The sequence below is a fragment of the Geotrypetes seraphini genome, chromosome 9, assembly GCF_902459505.1.
Source record: "Geotrypetes seraphini chromosome 9, aGeoSer1.1, whole genome shotgun sequence".
In the NCBI taxonomy this organism is placed as follows: Eukaryota; Metazoa; Chordata; class Amphibia; order Gymnophiona; family Dermophiidae; genus Geotrypetes; species Geotrypetes seraphini.
Window position 1 is genome coordinate 46127973 of NC_047092.1, and position 21168 is coordinate 46149140.

Below are 21168 nucleotides of genomic sequence, written 5' to 3' on the forward strand. Positions count from 1 at the left end.
ACAACACAGAAGCCTATTGATCTACATATTGAGAGTAATTCAGTAAGGGCACCTGGTAGGATCCTATTATATAAAAGAAATATAGCCCCCCCACCCAACCTTCCTCTACATCAATGTCTCTCGAACCTTTTTAGCTGTGGCACACTAAACAGAGCAAATGTTTTTGTGGCATATTATAATTTAAATTATAACATTGCTAAACCAACAAACAATTAAATTTGAGAGTTATTTAAAGTTCTTTAAGCTATATACCAGGGGTGTCAAAGTCCCTCCTCGAGGGCCGCAATCCAGTCGGGTTTTCAGGATTTCCCCAATGAATATGCATGAGACCTATTTGCATGCACTGCTTTCATTGTATGCTAATCGGTCGCATGCATATTCATTGGGGAAATCCTGAAAACCCAACTGGATTGCGGCCCTCGAGGATGGACTGACACCCATGCTATATACGGATAACTGCAACAACGGTGAAACTAAAGTAGAATTGCTAATCAATGAGATGGATGTGCTTCTTTTTGAGTGCGAATTAACTGAAAATGCTGCTCGATAGTCGACAAGCAAACACGCATTTCATCATTCACTACTTGCAGTCATTCTCTTTTTTTCAATTTATTTTGTGTCAGAGCTGAAAAATCCAAGTTCGCAAAGGTAAGAAGATCCAAACGGTGACAAAGCCTTGATTGCTTTGTGGCTCAAGTTAGAATAACTACTGCCTAAAAAATAAAAATTAAAATCATGTGCCGTTAGTTTTCAAGGGCCAATCAGATCAAAGAATGATGCTTGTCTGGGTGGTTGTTTCCTTAAGCACACAGACGTTCGTAACATTGACAGACTCTTGCGTACGTGATGTACATGTCATCTATTTTAGCGTATACTTATGAAGGGAATTTTTAAAAATAAAGTAAAATTCTGGAATCTTTTCAGGGCACACCACTGTGCCGTGACACACAGTTTGAGAGACACTGCTCCATAAAATTCAAGCCCAACTGGGTATTTACATGTCTAACATTTAAATGTTTACTCTTATATCAGACTTAGAGGTGTATTTAAGTATTAGCACCTAAGCACTGCACATACCTGTGTGACTTACAATATTCTGTAAGTTATCTGTACAACTCTGAGCCTTGCCCACGCTCTGCACTAAGAAAAACTACAGAATAGCACTTGTGTGTTTAACCGCCAAAATTCCACCTGCGTGCCTATGTATATGCTATTATTCTAAACATGTATATGCATAAGGGGTGAATAAATGTTGGCATCTGTCCATAGAATTAAGAACATACGAGTTGCCATACTGGGACAGACTGAAGGTCCACCAAGCCCAGTATCATGTTTCCAACAGTGTCCAACCCCAGGTCACAAGTACCTGATAGGAGCCCAAGGAGTAACACAGATTTGATGCTGCTTATGCTAGGAATAAGCAGTGGATTTCCTTAAGTCCATCTTAATAATGGCTTATGGCCTGTTTCTTTTAGGAAATTATCCCCAATCTTTTTTAAACCCTGCTAAGCTAACCCCTTTGGTGTTTGTGGGTCTTAATGCACATCAATAGCAAGGTGCTGCATTAACTGGTAGATGTTTAATGCAGTAGATTGTGTGTGCTAATGCAGAAATTCATATTAGAGGTGTCGATGGGAGGGGCATGGGCAAAAACTGTGCCTTGCACTTAATGCAGAGGTTGTTACCCTACATTAACTGCCAACCTGGCAGACAGTTTGTTAACAGTTAGCTACACCTCCAGAGAGCATACATATTTTTCTAACACACCGATCCCCAATCATATGCCACTTATGGTATTTTGCTTCCATAACTGATCAGTCTCCATAGTCCATTTATACCAGGGGTCTCAAAGTCCCTCCTTGAGGGCCGCAATCCAGTCGGGTTTTCAGGATTTCCCCAATGAATATGGCATGAGATCTATGTGCATGCACTGCTTTCAATGCATATTCATTGGGGAAATCCTGAAAACCCGACTGGAATACGGCCCTCAAAGAGGGACTTTGAGATCCCTGATTTATACCCAAGCGAGCAACCGTACACAGGCAGAGCTGTGGCATCTCACCCCATTCCTCGCAATGCGTACATGAATCGCTCCCCCACACATATTCTATCTGTAGCGATGTTGGGTTCAGTGTACTAGATATGATCTCTCTGGGACCTAGTTCCAGGGCACCTCCCATAAGCTGAGAAATACTACAAAGAGTCCTACATACCGCATCAGTTTTGAATCTGAAATTTTCACCTTCAACCTGAACAGGAGTTTGAAATGTAAATTCGTCATTCCCAACGATGAAGGGTTTTCCCTGTAAACAATTGCAATATTACTGTTATTACGTGGTACTGATTGCTCTACAAAAGCTATCATACTTCTATTACAGGATTGTTTTACAATGCTTTTAAGTGTTAATACTAAATTTCAATTTGCTACCTCCAAGTTATCTCATCGATTGAATTTATGCATATAGTTGGCCATTTTACAATTTTGTTAACAGCATAACAGTGAGTTTTATGTCAAGATGTACGCTGGGTGAATCTCTTCATAACAGAGGTTAATAAATCCAAATAAATCAATAAATACGCAGAATTGAGTACACTTCTCCCTCCGTATTTGCGGTTTCAGCAATCACGATTTCGATTATTTGCGGTTTTTAGCTTGCTGGTTCCTCCCCCCCAAATAACATCAGCTTGCATAGAGAAATCGCTGATTCCAAGCATTTACAGAGAAAATCACTGATTCCCAGCACTTTCTTCACCGTGTTTTGCCTCTCCTTCAGAACAGGCCAGGTCTCCCACCATGTTATTTGCGGTTTCACCATATTCACGATGGTTTTTAATAGAAAACAGCGAATAACATATCAAAAAGTTATTTGCGGTTTTTCTGTATTCACGGGTCTGTTAATCCCCTATCATAGCGAATACGGAGGGAGTAGTGTACACCGAGCAAAAGATACAGTGAATACATTTTATTATGAAAAAGACCCAGGATCCTCTTGTCAAGAAAGACTTTGGGCTAGATTCACTAAGGACACCGATCGTGTCCTGACCACTTTGCGACCCCGACCTGACTCACAAACCTTCTGGGTGATCCTGTCCATGCCTGATCCGATCCACATATTCAAGTGAGGGGAAACGGCATGCATAGTAGGGCAGGCCTCGATTCACTAAACAATTTAATATGAAATCAGAGACAGCTCTCAAAGCTCTACGCAAATCTTTACTCTAGGGATGTCAAAGTCCCTCCTCGAGGGCCACAATCCGACTGGATTGCAGCCCTCGAAGAAGGACTTTGACACCCCTGCTGTAGACTAAGCCGTAGACTAAGCCGACAGAGAGTAATCTCTAGTACAGGGGTTTCAAAGTCCCTCCTCGAGGGCCACAATCCAGTCGGGTTTTCCCCAATGAATATGCATGAGATCTATTAGCATACAATGAAAGCAGTGCATGCAAATAGATCTCATGCATATTCATTGGGGAAATCCTGAAAACCCAACTGGATTGCGGCATCGAGGAGGGACTTTGATACCCCTGCTCTACTCCTTGGAGCAAAAACTGGGTCCCTCCAGTTAAGTAAGAGCCTATTCTAAAAAATAAAGTACATGCCTCCTTTTTTTTTTATAGGATACTTGCATACTAACATTTAGATGTTCACATACAGCTGGAGTAAGTGCTTGTGCCTAGGAGTGGCAGGGATGCATTTAACTTGCAGAATAATGTAAGTTCTATGTATAAGTGGGAGCTCTGTCTATCAATGGCATAGCCCCAGATGGGTCAGGGTCCACCCAGTTTAGGCTCAGGCCCGTCCAGAATTTCATCTCCTTTAGTATGGCCGGTGGGGATTCCAAAGCCCAGTCAGCCGAAGACCTCCTTCCCGCCAAAAAGAACTATGTGTTGGGCAGCTGCCGGCACTGTCCTGGAGCCACCAGTGTTCCCAGCTGCAGGCCACTCCCTCCCTTGCACATGCTCATTTTTCACACTTGCACAAAACTTAGCAAATGCGCACAGAGGCTGGTGGCAGCATTTCTGGGACAGTGCTGGCAGCTGCCCAACATGTAAACTCTTTGGCGGGGAGGTCTTCAGCCGATGAGGCTTGGGGATCTCGTCCAGCACAAGTATGCTGCTTAAGTTGGGGAGGGGGGCACCAGTGGAGAGGAGCAGAAATTAAATTTGGGTGTGCTTTAGTTTGGGGAGGTAAAGATGAAATTTTTGGCCCATCCTAAATCAGCTGCCTGGCTATACTACTGATGCCTATGTCCTATCCATTCTCCACCAATATGCCCCCCTCCTTGCAAATACAGGCTATGCAAATTCAGCTAGATTTTGCAGTATGGCATTTGTGTATATAAACGCAGGTATGGCACCTAAGTGTATACATACAGTATGTAGGATTACCAGATTTTACTTATGTACAATTCAGACTCATAGACCGGTTCATAGACAAAATCGCGCGAGACAACAGCGCGCAGACAACTGAGTGCAAGGTTCACGGCGCGCCGAAGAAAAGCACTATTTTAAAGGGTTCCGACGGGGGGTGTTGGTGGGGAACCCCCTATTTTACTTAACAGACATCGCGCTGGTGTTGTGGGGGGTTTGGGGGGTTGTAACCCCCCTCATTATACTTGAAACCGAACTTTTTGCCTGTTTTTTAGGGAAAAAGTTCAGTTTTAAGTATAATGTGGGGGTTACAAACCCACAAACCCCCCACAAAGCCAGCACAATGTCTGTTAAGTAAAGTGGGGGACCCACACCCCCAGTCGGAGCCCTTTAAAATAATGCTTTTCTTCGGCGCGCCGTCAACCTTGCGCTCAGTTGTCTGCGCGCGATTTAGTCCCGTCACCCCATAGACCCGCCCAGTTTCACCCATCCACGCCATGCCCCAGCCTCACCCCTAGCCCTGTCTCCTCAGCCTGCTCATCGGTCGGAAGGGGCATCCGCGTGTGCGCAGATATGACGTGATGACGTCACCACATTGCATCCGTGCATGTGCGGATGCCCCTCCTGACGAGATCTGCTTTTCAAAACCCGGACAAAGTGCGTCTTGTGTTGTCCTCTAAAAAGAGAACATGTCTAGGTAAATTCAGATGCCTGGTAACCCTAACAGTGTGTATGTAAATGCTAGTATGCTAGACATTTACATGTTTAACATATGAATAAATGTGAGTACCCCTAGTTATAGAAACACCCCGTTACTGTTTTAAATACTAACCTGCCAATCCCCTAATCACTATACAGTGGTACCTCGGTTTACGAGTGTTTTGCAAGACGAGCAAAACATTTGCAAAATCGGTGCCTCGGAAACCGAGCATGGCTCAATTTACGAGCACCCCCCCCCCGCAATCCGGCACCCCCCCTGCCTCGAACCGGCACCCCCCCGCCACAGTCCGACCCCCCCGACATGATTGGGCACCCCCCCGACACGATCTGACCCCCCCCCGATACAATTGGGCAACCCCCCGCCGCTTCTTACCCTCATCTGGGCACTCTTGAAAATCGGCCTTCTCCTCTGCTGGGCCTTGAGCATCTGAGCATGCTCAAGGCCCAGTAGAGGAAGCCGGGGGGGGGGTGGGGGTGGGATGTCGGATCATGTCAGGGGGGTGCCCAATCGTGTCGGGGGAGGGGGGGGCGGATCGTGGTGGGGGGGTGCCCAATCGTAGCAGGGGAGGGTCGGATCGTGGCGGGGGGGTGTCAGTTCGAGGCAGGCGGGGTGCCGGATCGCAGGGGAGGGGTGCCTGATCGCGAGGGGGGCCTTCGAGGGAAGCAATGCCGGTTCTCGGGGGGGGGGGGGGGGGGTGGAACGCATCAAAGCGAGTTTCCATTATTTCCTATGGGGAAACTCGCTTTCAGAAACGAGCATTTTGGATTACGAGCATGCTCCTGGAACGGATTATGCTCGTAATCCAAGGTACCACTGTATATATATGAAACAAACAAACCTCCCTAAAAACCAAGTTTAAAACAGGCAAATTCATCACCACTACAAATTTCATGACTAATTTTCAGGAGCTAAGATCCCTTTCCTCAGGACACAGCAGAATGAGCTAAGGCTGTATCATTAGAAAATGCTAGAATTTTAAGAAGCATTCCAAAGATAGTGTAAAGGGAAAATCTGGAGGAGTTGGTAGACTGATGGACGGCAGGCACTAGAACTTTATGGCTCATGCTGAGTTAGGAATGCAGATCTCTGTTAAGTCCTTTCATAATGAGCTTTTCCATGGTGCTTTATCAGTATCACAGTGATCGCTCTGCTTCATGCAAAGAAGTTATGCAGCATAACCTTTTGAGTTTGTGTGCAACAAACTTAGGGCAAGATGTACAGTGCGCTCTGGCAACCTGGTATCGATGCACCACAGCTTTCACTACAGTACTGAGGCCTCACCTTTATAAATTTACATATTTATAGCCAGATTTTCCCTATTTGGGTTGGAGCTTATTCGAGTGCAGTGCTGCCCACTTTTCTCAGTTTATATCTGGGGATTTTAGTTTTCTAACTGTACAAATAGCATGCAAATTATGTATGCTATTCGTGCTGAGCGCTGTGATGAAAGGGGGAGGAACTATGCCTGGCGTCTGTGGTAGGTGTAGCTCTTGTGCGTAGGACCAGTACAATGCAGGGCTTTTATCACCAGAGCTTCTTTTTTTTTTTGGACACAGCTATTGTATGTGTGTCTTGTGTGCATGTGTATATCCCACGCCTATAGTCAGGATGCAGCAATCAGGCACTGGACACATATAAACTCCTATTTAAGCTACTGACAGCTCCAGACCTGCCAGAAAATTTTGACCGCCGAAAGGTGAGCAGTTCCTGCTGTACATTAAATGGAGTGCTCATTTCAATACTAATGAGTTCCTTGTAATGCTTTGCAAAGGATTCTTGGGGCTAGATTCTCAAAAATATGCGTTAAAAATCAACGGGATGCTATCCCAGCCGTAAAAATCAACGGGACGCTGTCCCAGCCGTTATAGTAGTGATTTAAAAAAGCGAGTCATTCTCCAAACAACACTCATGTAAATGAGGTTGGCAGAGAGTAGCGAAGATTTGCTAAATTTGCACGTGCCCATTGCTGGTGATAGTGATGGTCCCATTTTTTTAAAGTGTCCCAGAAAAGAAGCTTTGTTTTTCTTTTTTGCATGACCTGTGCTAATTTTACTATTTGTGTGCGGCACTTGCAAAAAAGTTAAAATAGGATCACTTAGCATCTCTGCCTTCTATTTAACCAATTAAGCATGTGCCAGCACTTAACCCTGTTTAGTAAAAAGGTCCCTGAGACATTATTTCTTAAAGCAGCCAGTCAAACTAAAGATTCTGAGGGCAGGATGCACAAAGCTCCAACAACACAATAATAAATACCATGTTGGGAGCGATTTTAACTTACAAGGTGATGCTCAGCACAATAGCATGAAAATTATATGCATTCTATTTGTGTGGAGCAGCCCCAGCAAAAGGGGGAGGAACTGTGCCTAGCACCTGCTCAGAAGAGCAAAGGGGTAGGCATAGCTTCTCCCCCAATCCCTCCCGTCAGCCCGATATTTTCTCTCCTCTGCCTCTTCTCCCGTGCTGGCCCAGCTTGATTGACGGCTCTGGGGAATTCTGCCAGCTCAGCTGTTCGGGGCTTCCCCTGCCAGCTCAGCTGATTGCAGCTCCTGAGCCCTGATCAGATGAGCCAATAGCGGGAGAGCAAGGGCCTACCGGCTCAGCTGTGAGCTTTTTTTGTTGTTGTTTTGGCCCTAAAATGAGCGCAGCTGTTGTGAGTGTGTTGTGTATGCTGGACATAAAAACACACAAACGCACATCAGCTACCAGGAGGTCCAGACCTGCTTGAAAACTTTGACCCATAAAGTGCATGTGGGGGGGGGGGGAGCATTTATTTATTTAAGTATTTACATACCACTTATAGCCTAAGTGGTTTACATTTAGGTACTCAAGCATTTTTCCCTGTCTGTCCCAGTGGGCTCACACTATCTAATGCACCTGGGGCAACGGGGGATTAAGTGACTTGCCCAGGGTCATATGGAGCAGCATGAGATTTGAACCCACAACCTCAGGGTGCCAAGGCTGTAGCTCTAACCACTGCACCACATTGCATCACAGGAAGAGCTCACTTAAATATGAGTGAGATCCTTGTGATGCATTTGCCTAGGGTTCTCAGTGGCTGCTACGAGGTTTGAGGATCGGTAACCGCATCAGAAGCAGAGCTTCCATGCTAGTAAGACTGATTTAACAAGTCTTAAAAGCACAGAAAGCTTTTGAGCATGAGGGCACGAGTCCAGAATGCAGCGTGTTCAATGTAGGGAGATATAAAGGGACTGAGCTAAAGAAAAAAATTTCAAAGAAGTTCAGACATATAGTAAGGAGCAATGCAGGACATGATTCTAAAAGGTACATTACAGAAGTGGTTACGACAGAGTATAAACAAAGGGTCTAAACTAGACTGGATATTTAAAAGGCTGCAAAATACCAGAGCTCCATTCTTTAAGGAAAAGTCAAGAGGGGATTTTATGGTTGGACAACTATAATCCTGACTGGAACAGACAGAAAAGAAGCTGTGAAGCTATTTGTGATTTTGTTAGATAGAAGAAATAAAGAGGGCTTTAACGGCAATAAATTCCAGAACCTGCCAGAAAGTTAAATGAAGGTTGCTTAGGGAGGGCATTAGTCAAACAGCATTAGAAACTGGCCAAGCCTGTGGCAAGAAACCCCAGCACAAGTTTCAAATAATAGAAGGGGAAGAAGCAGCAGAAGCCAAATTGGAAACAAATCCAGGCTGTGGTGCTGCCAATTTTGAGGGCAATTTCCAGAAGGATTCTCATTCTGGTCAATGGACCTTCTGAAAGTGGAACCTTCTCCCTCCCACCCACTCCCCCCCCTCCAAGTGTGGAAGAAAAGCTGGTGCGCTATTCACACCACCTTCACTATAAGAGCATAGCCGGAAATAAATCTTAGGCTTTGGAAAGCTTGGCACTCAAAGTTTGTAAAATGAGGGTTATCATATGGCTCCAGAAAAAGGAGGATGGATTGAAACATCCAGGTTTTACTTCCATTGCCTTCAATGGAAATAAAACTCATATGGCTACCTATCCTCCTTACTTCCATCTCTTTCAATAGAAGTAAAACCCGGATATCTCAATCCATCCTTTTTCTGGAGCCATATGGTAACCCTATGTAAAATAAATGGAATAAAGTCCAAAAATCTGAAGAAAAGAGACACAAAACCAACAACAAACTCCAAATGAATCCAAATTGGCCTAAAACTTTTGCCCTGTGCACATTCCTTTAAGATAGCCTTTTCGGTGTCAGGTCAAAAGCGCGCCGGGACAAAGGCGCGAGCAGACAACTGAGCACAGTGCGGAGGCGTGCGCCGAAGAAAAAGACTGTTTTTAGGGGCTACGACGGGGGGTGTGGGGGGAACTCCCCCACTTTACTTTATACAGATCGCGCCGCGTTGTGGTGGCGTTGTGGGGGTTTGGGGGGTTATAACCCCCACATTTTACTGAAAACTTAACTTTTTCCCTGTTTTTAGGGAAAAAGTTATGTTTTCACTAAAATGTGGGGGGTTACAACCCCCCAAACCCCCCACAACGTCGCCGCGATCTGTATTAAGTAAAGTGGGGGGGGGGGGGGGGCTCCCCAACAAAACCCCCCGTCGCAGCCCCTAAAAACAGTCTTTTTCTTCGGCGCACGCCTCCGTTTTGCGCTCAGTTGTCGGCGCGCGCCTCAGTTGTCTTCTGCGTTACTGTCTATGAACCGCCTTTTCTATTTCCCTGCGAAAAAAGTTATGCTATGAGAAGTATACCTATAAGTTAAATCAAAGAATTCCTCTGAATTTACACTGATGAAGCCTCTCTACAAGTCAAGGAAGGCATGTCTACTAATTTTGTTTCCTCAAACAATAGCTATAGCTACTTGCCTCACTGCTGCTTTTCAGTAAGATCTTTGTAGATCTGGCTGGAACCTGGTTTTCCTGTAGCTTCTTAGGCTGTATTACACCCCTCCCACCCCCAAGCATTACATCTCTGTAAACCGCATAGAACTTCACGGTCCTGCAGTATATAAACTGTTATATAATTATTATTATCTCTATGCCTCATTTTACCCTTTGAAGATCTATATCGCAACTGGCACAGTGACAAAATTAATCACCGTTCCCGTGGATGACCAAGGGAAACCATCCCATGTCTATTTCAACTTTAGCCCTTCTACACCAGCATTCTTCAATGCAAGGCTGAGAGTCAGATGGTTTCCCACAGTTATCCATGGAGACAGGAATGGTGATGAATTTTGTCACATTGTCATTCTCTACTGGTCTCTCAAATTGCCTGTCCTGGAGTCCTGTACAGATATCTAGAACCTAAAAGTTGGCATTACAGACGATTAGCACTAGACTGGCACCAGCATTAATCTGTGCAGAATGCTAACGAGAAATAATGTGTGCGCCAAAGATGACTACCAAATTGCACTTAAATGTAGTCAAACAGATGTTGCCATGCCCTCCCAATACTCAAAGAAGAGCACACAAACAAATCTTGGTCTTACCACTGGGAACCTACCACCAACTCAGAGCTGGCATTGGGGATTTGAAGAGAGGATTCCTTATGACTTCCTGTTTAAAATCAGCTGGATTTGGTTTGCTTCAGAAGCAGAAGGAAGCCTGTAGAAGCAGTGGTGTAGCGAGGGAAGGGGGTGCTCAGGCTGGTGGAGCTCGGCATTGCCATGCCACGCATCCCTGCCGCTCACACGCCCCCTCCCCCCCCTTGTACCTCTTGAAATGTTCGCTGGCGCGAGGCAGCAACTTCCACCTCCTGCTCAAGCCGGCCTTGGCTCCCTTCTGATGTCATGTTCTGGTTCCACGACCAGGAAGTGACAGAAGGGAACCAATGCCAATGCGAGCAGGAGGTGGAAGATGCTCGTGCCAGTGAACGTTTCAAGAGCTATGGGGGGTGGGTGGCAGAGAGAAGGAGAGGTGCTAATGCCCCCAAGATGGCACCCGACCCCCTTACTATGCCATTGTGTACAAGCCACTAAGAAATATATGCGAGTCTGAGCAAACCTGAAAGCACAGTTACTTACCGTAACAGGTGTTATCCAGGGACAGCAGGCATATATTCTCACATGTGGGTGACGTCATCTACGGAGCCCCGGCGCGGACAGCTTTTCAAGCAAACTTGATTGAAGTTTCAAGTTTGCACACTGCACCACGCATGTGCATGCCTTCTCGCCCACTAGAGGGCGCATCCCACCTCGTGGTCCTCAGTTCCATAACTAGCAAGGAAGCCATCCCCGGGGAGGCGGGCGGGTTGTGAGAATATATGCCTGCTGTCCCTGGATAACACCTGTTACGGTAAGTAACTGTGCTTTATCCCAGGACAAGCAGGCATGATATTCTCACATGTGGGTGACCTCCAAGCTAACCAAAAAAGGGCAGGTGGGAGGATGGCAATTTAGGAAAACAGATTTTGCAAAACTGACTGGCCAAACCGGCCGTCCCTCCTGGATAAAGTGTCCAGGCAGTAATGAGAGGTGAATGTATGAACCGAAGACCAAGTGGCAGCCTTACATATGTCCTCCATCGGAGTGGATCGGAGGAAAGCTATCGAAGCTGCCATCGCTCGGACCTTGTGCCCCGTGACTCGACCCGGGGGAGGAAGGCCAGCCTGAGCGTAGCAAAAGGAAATGCAAGCGGCCAACCAGTTAGACAGAGTGCGCTTGGAAACTGGATGCCCTAATCGATTGGGATCGAAGGACAAAAACAATTGAGGAACCTTCCGATGAGACCTGGTGCGTTGAAGATAATATGCCAACGCCCTCTTACAGTCAAGCGTGTGAAGCGCCGTCTCGCCAGGATGGGAGTGGGGCTTCGGGAAGAACACAGGAAGGACAATGGACTGATTGAGGTGGAAGTCAGAAACAACTTTGGGTAAAAACTTAGGATGGGTGCGGAGAACCACCTTGTCGTGATGAAAGACAGTGAAAGGAGGGTCCGCAACCAAGGCTTGCAACTCCCCAATCCGCCTGGCGGAGGTGAGGGCAATTAGAAACACCGCCTTCCAAGTCAGAAATTTCAAGAGGGACTTGTTGAGCGGCTCAAACGGGGGTTTCATCAGTTGAGCCAGAACCACATTCAAATTCCACACGACAGACGGAGGCTTAAGAGGGGGACAAACCCTGAGTAACCCTTTCATGAAGCGTGTCACCAAGGGATGGAGTGACAGAGGGCGTCCCTCCAGAGGTTGGTGGAAAGCAGAAATCGCACTGAGATGAACCCGCACCGAAGTGGTTTTCAAGCCGGAGCGTGACAAATGAAACAAATATTCTAAAACCGAGGATACCGGAAGTGATACCGGATCCAGGTGAAAAGACGAGCACCAGGTGGAAAACCTGGTCCATTTCTGCGCATAGCAAAGCCTCGTCGAGATCTTGCGGGAGGCTTCCAACACCTCCTTCACCGATTGAGACAGGTCCGGAGGAGTCAGGGAATAAGAAACCAGGCTGTCAGGTGCAATGACTGCAGATTGGGATGTAACATGGATCCTTGACTCTGAGACAGCAGAGAAGGAGAGACAGGCAGGGGAAGAGGCTCCCTGGCACTGAGCTGGAGCAGCAGGGAGAACCAGTGCTGACGCGGCCACCGAGGTGCTATGAGAATCATCGTGGCCGTGGACGATTTTAGGTGTACCAACGTTCGCATGATCAGAGGGAACGGAGGGAATGCATACAGGAACCTCCCTTCCCAGTCGAGTAGGAAGGCATCCGCTTCCAGACGGTCCTGCGAGTACATCCGAGAACAATATAGTGGTAGTTTGTGTGTCTCCGGAGAGGCAAACAGATCCACCTGTGGCGTTCCCCAGCGAGCAAAAACCTCGCGTAGAACTGCTGAGTGTAGAGTCCACTCGTGCGGTTGCAGAAGTCGACTCAGTTTGTCCGCCAGGCAATTCCGTTCTCCTTGGATGTAGACCGCCCGGAGGAAGATGTTCCGGGAGGCCGCCCACTCCCAGAGGCGAAGAGCTTCGGAGCAGAGGGGCCATGACCCCGTTCCTCCCTGCTTGTTCACATAATACATTGCCACCTGATTGTCCGTGCGGACGAGGACCACCTGGCCCTGCAATATGTGAACGAAGGCTCGAAGTGCTAGGAAGATGGCTCGCAGCTCTAGCACGTTGATATGACACTGACGGTCTTCTGTCGACCACAGGCCCTGCGTGCGAAGACCGTCGAGATGGGCTCCCCACGCGTACTCCGAGGAGTCCGTGGTCAGGACCTTGCGAAAATGCGGAGTGTGAAACAATAGCCCCATGGACAGATTTGAAGAGTCTGTCCACCAACGCAGCGATTTCCGCAAGGGCGGAGTTACCGAAATGAGGCGAGACACCGGGTCGCACTCCTGACGCCACTGGGACGCGAGGGTCCACTGAGGGATCCTCAGATGTAGCCTCGCAAACGGCGTGACATGTACCGTCGATGCCATATGGCCCAGCAGCATCATCATGCGCTTGGCCGACACCCTCGATAGTTGGGAGACCTGGCGGCTCATCCGTACCAAGGTTTCCAACCGCTGGGTCGGCAGGTAGGAGCGTAGGCGCACCGTGTCCAGCACCGCACCTATGAATTGAAGAGACTGCGACGGCCTCAACTGAGACTTTGGAAAGTTTATCTCGAACCCGAGAGTTTGCAGGAAGGCAATAGACTGTCGGGTCGCTGAGATAACCCCCTCCCTGGTCGGGGCTTTGATGAGCCAATCGTCCAGGTAAGGGAACACCTGGAGTCCACGTGACCTGAGGGCTGCTGCAACCACCACCATGCACTTCGTGAATACTCGTGGGGACGCGGCCAGGCCGAAGGGCAGTACCCTGTACTGGAGGTGGAGGTCCCCCACCTGGAATCGTAAGAATCTTCGACAGGCGGGGTGCACCGGAACATGGGTGTATGCTTCCTTCAGGTCGAGGGAGTACATCCAGTCCCCTTCCCCCAAGAGGGGGTACAAAACCGGGAGAGATAGCATTCGAAACTTCTCCTGGGCCAGGAATTTGTTGAGCTTCCTGAGGTCCAGTATGGGGCGCAGGTCCCCGGTCTTTTTTGGGACCAAAAAGTAGCGGGAGTAAAACCCCGTACCCCACTGGTCCTTGGGGACCGGCTCGACTGCCCGAAGCTTCAAGAGGGCTTTGGCTTCGGTTATAAGGGTCGGTAGCTGCGAACGGTTGCAGGGGACTAAACTTGGGGGACTGTCCGGCGGCGAGGACACAAAGTTGAGCGAGTAGCCCTCGGAGACGATCCGGAGCACCCAAGCGTCTGAGGTAATCCCGGTCCATGCCTCCCGGAAGGACCGGAGACGGCCCCCGATAGGAAGGGGTTCCTGTGAAAGTGCGGAGGGGAACCCGCCCCGTCCGCTCAGCCCGTCAAAAGGAAGGCGCGGGCTTGGAAGGGCCCTGCGCCTGGGCTTGGGTTTGTCCTCCTCTGCCTCGCTGAGACGGACGTCTCGGGGGCGGTCTCGAGAAAGCCGGGGTCGACTTCTGAGGGTATCGGCGCGGCGGAGGTCGAAAGGGTTTCTGCGGCTGGGGTCTAGGTTTGGGGCGGACCAGGGATGCTAGAGAGCGCTCCTGTTCCGACAAGCGTTTGGTCGCCGCATCCAATGACTCGTCGAATAACTCGGACCCCACACAAGGCAAGTCTGCTAGGCGTTCCTGCAGGTTTGGGTCCATGTCTAGGGTGCGAAGCCAGGCCAAGCGGCGCATGGCCACCGCGAGGGCCGACACCCTCGAAACCAGCTCAAAGGCGTCGTACACTGCGTGGAATAGGTACAACCGCAATTGAGACAGGTTGGACATAAACTTATCGAATCCTGCTCTTTGGGAGTCCGGTAACGAGTTTCGATATTGAGGAAGGTCCTTCACCATACCACGCAAATAGGAGGAAAAGGTGAAGGCGTAATTTAGAACCCTGGTGGCCATCAGGGAATTTGAATAGAGGCGACGGCTAAACTTGTCTAGGGTCCGCCCCTCCCTGCCTGGTGGAACCGCCGCAGAAACCCGTGAGGGCTGTGATTTTTTAAGAGCAGACTCCACCAGAAGAGACTGGTGTGAGAGCTGCGCCTTATCGAACCCTTTAGGGGGAATCGTCCTATACTTCGATTCCATTTTTGAAGGCACGGACGTGACTGTAAGAGGGTTTGACAAGTTATTCAGCCAGGTTTGCAGAAGGACACTGTTGAGAGGGAGTCTAGGCACCTCCCTAGGAAGAGTGGGGAGGTCCTGTTCCTCCAAAAATTCTTTGGAATACCGAGAGCCTACCATCAGGTCAATCCCCAGGGCTTGGGCCATGTCCTGAACGAAGGATGAAAATGAGGACGGCCTAGCCTGGGGAGACGGGGTTCTCGACCGCCCAACCGAGGAGAGGGGGGAGGCCTCATGGGAATAATGAGGATCCCTAACCGATCCCGAATCCCAGGATCCCCTCTCGAGGGCCCTCGAGGGGGAAGGGGAAGTTATCCTCCTCGCAGAGCCCTTGGGTGAGGACCCAGGGGTTCGTGGGACACTCTCCCGTTTCCTCGGCGAGGCGGCCCGGGAAGATTTCCCATGAGGTGAGCGGAGGAGCCTCGGGTTGTCGAGGCGCAACTCCGACACCTGCAGCGCCTCGCCCCCGAACGACGAGGAGCGGTCGCGCCGAGGCGAGCCTCGGGGTCGCTTAGACTTCCTCGATCGACGCCCCGTCCGAGGTCGCGTCGAGGGCGAGGCGTGTCTGGAAGACCCGGAGGAAGAGGAGGAAAGACGGCGCACTCTGCGCAACTTTTCCTTGGGCCTTACACTCCGCTCAGGGGGTTCCCCCGAGGTCGAGGTCCGGGGCGGGGCCGAGGCCGAGGTGAACGGGGCCACCGTACCCGAGACCGAGGTCGCCGAGGTCGGGGCTCCCGAGGGAGCCGAGGCCGGGGCCTCCGAGACCGAAGGCGCCCCGGCCGAGGTCGAGGCCGCCGGAACCGCAGCACGCTGCAACACTTCCAGGGCTCCCGACAGCTCCGATGAGATCAGAGCTCGGAGGAGATCCTGGAAGGCCGGAATCCCCACGAAGGTGGGGAGTTCCGAGTCCGGGGCACACTCCCTGGAGGGCGACCTCGGTCTCGAGTATTCCCTCGGGGTGTGCGGAGTCGAGGTCCGATGCGGGGCCGGGGTCGACCCACCCGCCTTGGCCTGACTCGAGGATGGCTTCTTTGCTGAAGGGGATGGAACAGAGGACTTACCCGAAGCTTGCTTCACTGACGACGCCTTCGAGGAAGAGGGCCGAGGCGAGGCCGAGGCCCCCAAGGACGCCGAGGCCGAGGTCAAGGCCGGGGCCGAAGCCGAGGCCGACGTCGAGGCCTTAGGTGCGTCGACGGCGAACAATTCGGCCATTCTTGCCTTACGGCGACGGAGGGCCCTGTTTTGGAAGGTAGCACAGCGATCACACGAGTCTGTCGGATGTTCGGGCCCAAGACAGACAATGCACCACCGGTGAGGGTCGGTGATGGAAAGCAACCTTTCACACCGGCTGCACTTTTTGAATCCCGTAACAGGACGGGACATCCACGAAGAAAAGGAAGAAGGCCGGGAACGTACCGACGTCCCGCGGCCACGGATTCCGGGAGCTCCCGGAGTCCAAAGAAAAACGAAAGACTTTTTTTTTTTTTTTTTTTTTAAAAGGAACCGAAAAGAAAAACAGCACCGCGAACTAATTCGAAGGGAAAACAAACTAAACGCGGCAGCTAGAAGGCAAAAACACTGGAGCTCAGATCCACAGGGCTTTCTTGCTCCGCGGAAAAATTTGAACTGAGGACCACGAGGTGGGATGCGCCCTCTAGTGGGCGAGAAGGCATGCACATGCGTGGTGCAGTGTGCAAACTTGAAACTTCAATCAAGTTTGCTTGAAAAGCTGTCCGCGCCGGGGCTCCGTAGATGACGTCACCCACATGTGAGAATATCATGCCTGCTTGTCCTGGGATAAAGTGAAAGTACGCACTGGACCTGTTTTCTGTGCTTAAATACAAGTGAAAAATAATTTGAAAAGCTTATATTTAATGATGCAGAAGAACGGTGCTGATGTGGGCTTCACTTCAGGATTTGTCGAGGCATGCGCAAAACAGCTGCGCATACTGCAAAACTCTTGTGCATGCATGCAGGGTATATTCGTCCTCCTCACGTGTGGTCTCATAACGTGCATATAATTTCTATGTCATTAGCTTTGAGCACTGGAGGGCTATTTTCCTGAATGGTTCGGTTCAGCACCAGCACTTTTGAGCATCAGGGCCTAATGTATGGATCTATTTTGAAATGTTGTAACTGATTTAATTTGCTCACCTCATAATACTGGAGATTTTTTCCTTTGAAGTGTATGCGTGTTGCATGCCCGATAGGTACTATGGATGGGTCGGGGTCGAAGAACTGTGGGCAGTCTTCCTCCTAAGAATACAATGGGTAGAAACATAATAACATAAGAGAAGCCATATTAGGACAGACCAAAAGTCCATTAAGCCCTGTATCCTGTTTCTAACAGTGGCCAACCCAGGTTACAAGTACCTGTCAGAAAACCAAATAGTAGCAACATTCCAGAGCTGATATTATGATGTCATAATACCTCATTCCACCAATGCCTAAGAGCCAACCTCATCAGTGATGTCACAATGGCTTGATTATCCCATACTTGGCTCACATAAGAACACAAGAGTTGCCATACTGGGACAGACTGAAGGTCCATCAAGCCCAGCATCCTGTTTCCAACAATGGCCAACTCAGGTCACAAGTATGTGGCAAGATCCAAGGGAGAAAACAGATTTTATGCTTCTTATCCTAGGAATAAGTAGTGGATGTCCCCAAGCCTTCTTAATAATGGTGAGTGAGACTTAAGAACATAAGAATAGCCTTACTGGGTCAGACCAATGGTCCATCAAGCCCAGTAGCCCGTTCTCACGGTGGCCAATCCAGGTCACTAGTACCTGGCCAAAACCCAAGGTGTAGCAATATTCCATGCTACCAATACAGGGAAAGCAGTGGCTTCCCCGTGTCTTTCTCAATAACAGACTATGGACTTTTCCTCCAGGAACTTGTCCAAACCTTTCTTAAAACCAGCTGGGTTCAGTTCTAGAGGTCATAAACTTGCAAGCTGGAAAGAATAGAGACTTTACTAGAATACTTCAGAGTCTGCAACAAAAGCAATAATGAGATAATAATCTTTGGTACCTACAATATGCTTATTTTAGATAAGAGAGAACATGACCAACATTCACTCAGATTTTGAAAATTTGTTCACTTTCTTATTAGAGGCAAGTAGACTTTTGGGGGGAGGACAATCATCATTGACTTTAGCCCCAATGAGGGAGAGAGAGGGTAGTGGCCAGATGATTAAGTAGCAGATGGTGGTGGGTAGTAAGAGGGGAGAGTATGAGGGCAGTGGGGAGCACAACGAGAGGATAATGAGAGGGAGGGCAGTGGAAACGAAAGAGAGAGAGGACTGCTTATTGGTGAGGTGGGGAATGCAAGATTTAGATCAGTGATTCTCAAATGCGGTCATGAGTGGCTCCTGGAGAAAAGTTTTTAACTAAAACCCAAATCACTTCTACAAGATCAGCTTTTGGGGTTTGTATGAACTGCTAAGGATGGGGGGGAAAGGTTAAACCAATGAAGCAGCCAGGCCTGAGAGCAACAAAATGTCTAGTGCCTTCTGCCTAAGAGGATTGAGGTTTTTCAGTTTTCTACAGCTCACAGTACAGAATTTTGAGCTGCAAATCCAGTCAAAGTCTCCAGAGTGAGACCTGGCCTACCATCATGCTCTTAAATACAAGCAACATTTCCTCCTCTTGGACTTACCCCATTTGATTTAATCACATTATTCTCGGAGGAGGAAGATTCTTCACATTTATGGCGGTTCCAGTTCCATTGGCAGTTATACTTGCTGCTCACGCAAGAAATACATCTGAAAGTGAGATACAAAAAAAATATCAACATGAGGAGCATAATTAATGGCAAGGAAGCAAAACCAGTCACAAAGTAGGAGGGAAAAAAATCAATCATACAGAAATCAGTAAAAACAGTGAATGATTGGATTCTTTTTTAAGGGGGAGTGTGTGTGTGAGTGTGTGTATGTGAGTGACAGCGTGTGAGTGTGTGTGAGAGTGTTTTGGGGGGGGATCAGTTTATAAATTGAGGATTAATAAAAATTACAGCCACAAGTTACTTGGAAAGTTTTGTCAATATAACCAAATCAAATTCTGTGTTAAATACAGGCGTCTTTCTCAGACTCTGCAACCCTGAGTAAAGTCAAAATAATACTCTTTTCTCTCAATTTATTATTTAATTTAGAGTGCTTCTCAAATATCAGATCCAATTGCAGATGTAGTTTGCCTGCTTATGGGTGGAAGGGGGGGGGGGCAAAGGAAATTATACTGGCAGTAAGTGGAGGGAGACCAATTCTGTATTAGTACCCACAATATTAGGAAGTCAAAGAAGAAAAAAAAAAAAAAGAGAAATACAAGGAAGCCACTATTGGTCCAGAATGTCTCCCCCTGAGGTCAGCCACCACCAATCCTGCAGCTTGACTTCTCTCACACCAATTGCAAGCAAACATGCCCCGAATTGCAGGCACTGTACCCTTCCCCTCTCCTCCCATTCCATGCGATTCAGCATTTGTGGGGGGACTGATCACCCCTCTCAAATTCAACCCTCCCCCACTCCTCCCTGTGCCCCGTGCCCTCTCAGAATGGCTGTCTACAGCAGCTGTCTTTCTCCATCCCCTCTAGGAATGCGACGTTTCGCCACAGCCAGTTCACTGCGGCTACAATTAAACGTCCCACGACGAACTGGCTGCGGTGAATCGTCCCAGTCCGATGGTCAAGGAGCGCCCAGCAAATTCTGGATAAAAACAGTCTCTGGCCCTTGGCAGGACTGTGAGTGTAATTTTCTGGGTTAGATTGAAATGGGAGAGAGGGAGGGAATATTTTTAAAAAAACTTTTGGAAAATCCCCTGAATATCTGAGCAAAGGCTCATGGCACCATAGCTGGAAATTACCTGCCCTGCACCTCCCCTCTAGATTCCACAGCTCATATTATAAGGCACTCAGCTTACATATACTTAAAAAACAATCACGCACAGCTGCAAGAATGTTTACTCATTAGCAATCTCTTCCAAATGCAAAGAATGGACGCCAGCTGTAAATATTAACCACACCGAGGGCAGGAAAGCACCAGGGAAGTTGTGCAATAACCAGGACCCAAAAAAGATTTGAATTCTTACGGGAGGTTGTCCACTAAGTTCATTGCTTCTTCACAGTCATAGAAAGGATAAGGGTAGGATGTAAAGAACACGCCACCTCTGAAGGTTAGCCGAATTTCCACAAAAACGTGATCTAAAAAAGAAAATGTAACAAGAGTGAACGACAAACTCCAGCCTTTTAAACAGTCTATATGCAATCAATCAGCCAAAGAGGAAAAAAAATCCTCACACCTAAAACTGATCACCCTTGATGAGCGGTAGAAACTGTGGCATGCGCCTTCTGTACGTGCAAACGTTCAGGGGGCGAAACCAAAGACTTTAATCAGCTGCAGCTCCTAACAAGTCCTCCTTAGCAAAGGCTGCAAATGATTAGAAGCTTGAATAAAAAGCTCTCTGTAGTCTGAGTATTTAGGACGTTAGAAAAATGACACGCTGCGACTGAAAAGAAGGGATTTGGTTTTTTCTTGTGTGCTTAGAGTTTCTATTCATAAGAGCTTGAGAATTGTAGAGTCCTATTAACTTTGATATACCACACATTAAGCCATTGACCTTTGTAGTTTGAAATAGGGGTTAATCCAGTCCTTGGGACACACCTAGCCAGTCAGGTGTCAGGATATTTACAATGAATATGCAGCAGATACATTTGAATGCACTACCTACATCCTATGCAAATCTAGCTCATGCATATTCACTGTGGATATTCTGAAAACCTGGACTGGTTAGCTGTGTCCCAAGGATTGGGTGGAGAGCTCCCTGAAATCTTTCTTGTATAAAGATGCCTTTGCAGTTTAAATCTTAGCTCCATGCTCCTTTTTAAAGGAAAAGAGTTTTAAGATTTGAAATCAAAGGAGGCTATAGACACTTCCCCTTGTTAACCCAATTCTATTTTCCCATATTTGTTTCTTTTCTATAATTATTGTGGTTCTATCGCAATAGCGTGTTCCTTT

General features: G+C 48.2%; 1 protein-coding gene across 3 annotated transcripts in view; it reads right to left on the minus strand.

Moving 5' to 3' along the window:
• The window catches only part of PLXNB2 (plexin B2), a 621264-nt gene that overhangs the window by 118025 nt on the left and 482071 nt on the right, over nucleotides 1-21168 (minus strand). For all 3 annotated transcript variants that reach the window (XM_033959733.1, XM_033959732.1, XM_033959731.1), the window contains 4 exons: nucleotides 20243-20354; nucleotides 18820-18925; nucleotides 17314-17415; nucleotides 2214-2303 (listed from right to left, as the gene is read on the minus strand). In XM_033959733.1, coding sequence (XP_033815624.1) covers nucleotides 2214-2303; nucleotides 17314-17415; nucleotides 18820-18925; nucleotides 20243-20354 — 410 coding nt within the window. The remainder of the gene's footprint in view (nucleotides 1-2213; nucleotides 2304-17313; nucleotides 17416-18819; nucleotides 18926-20242; nucleotides 20355-21168) is intronic.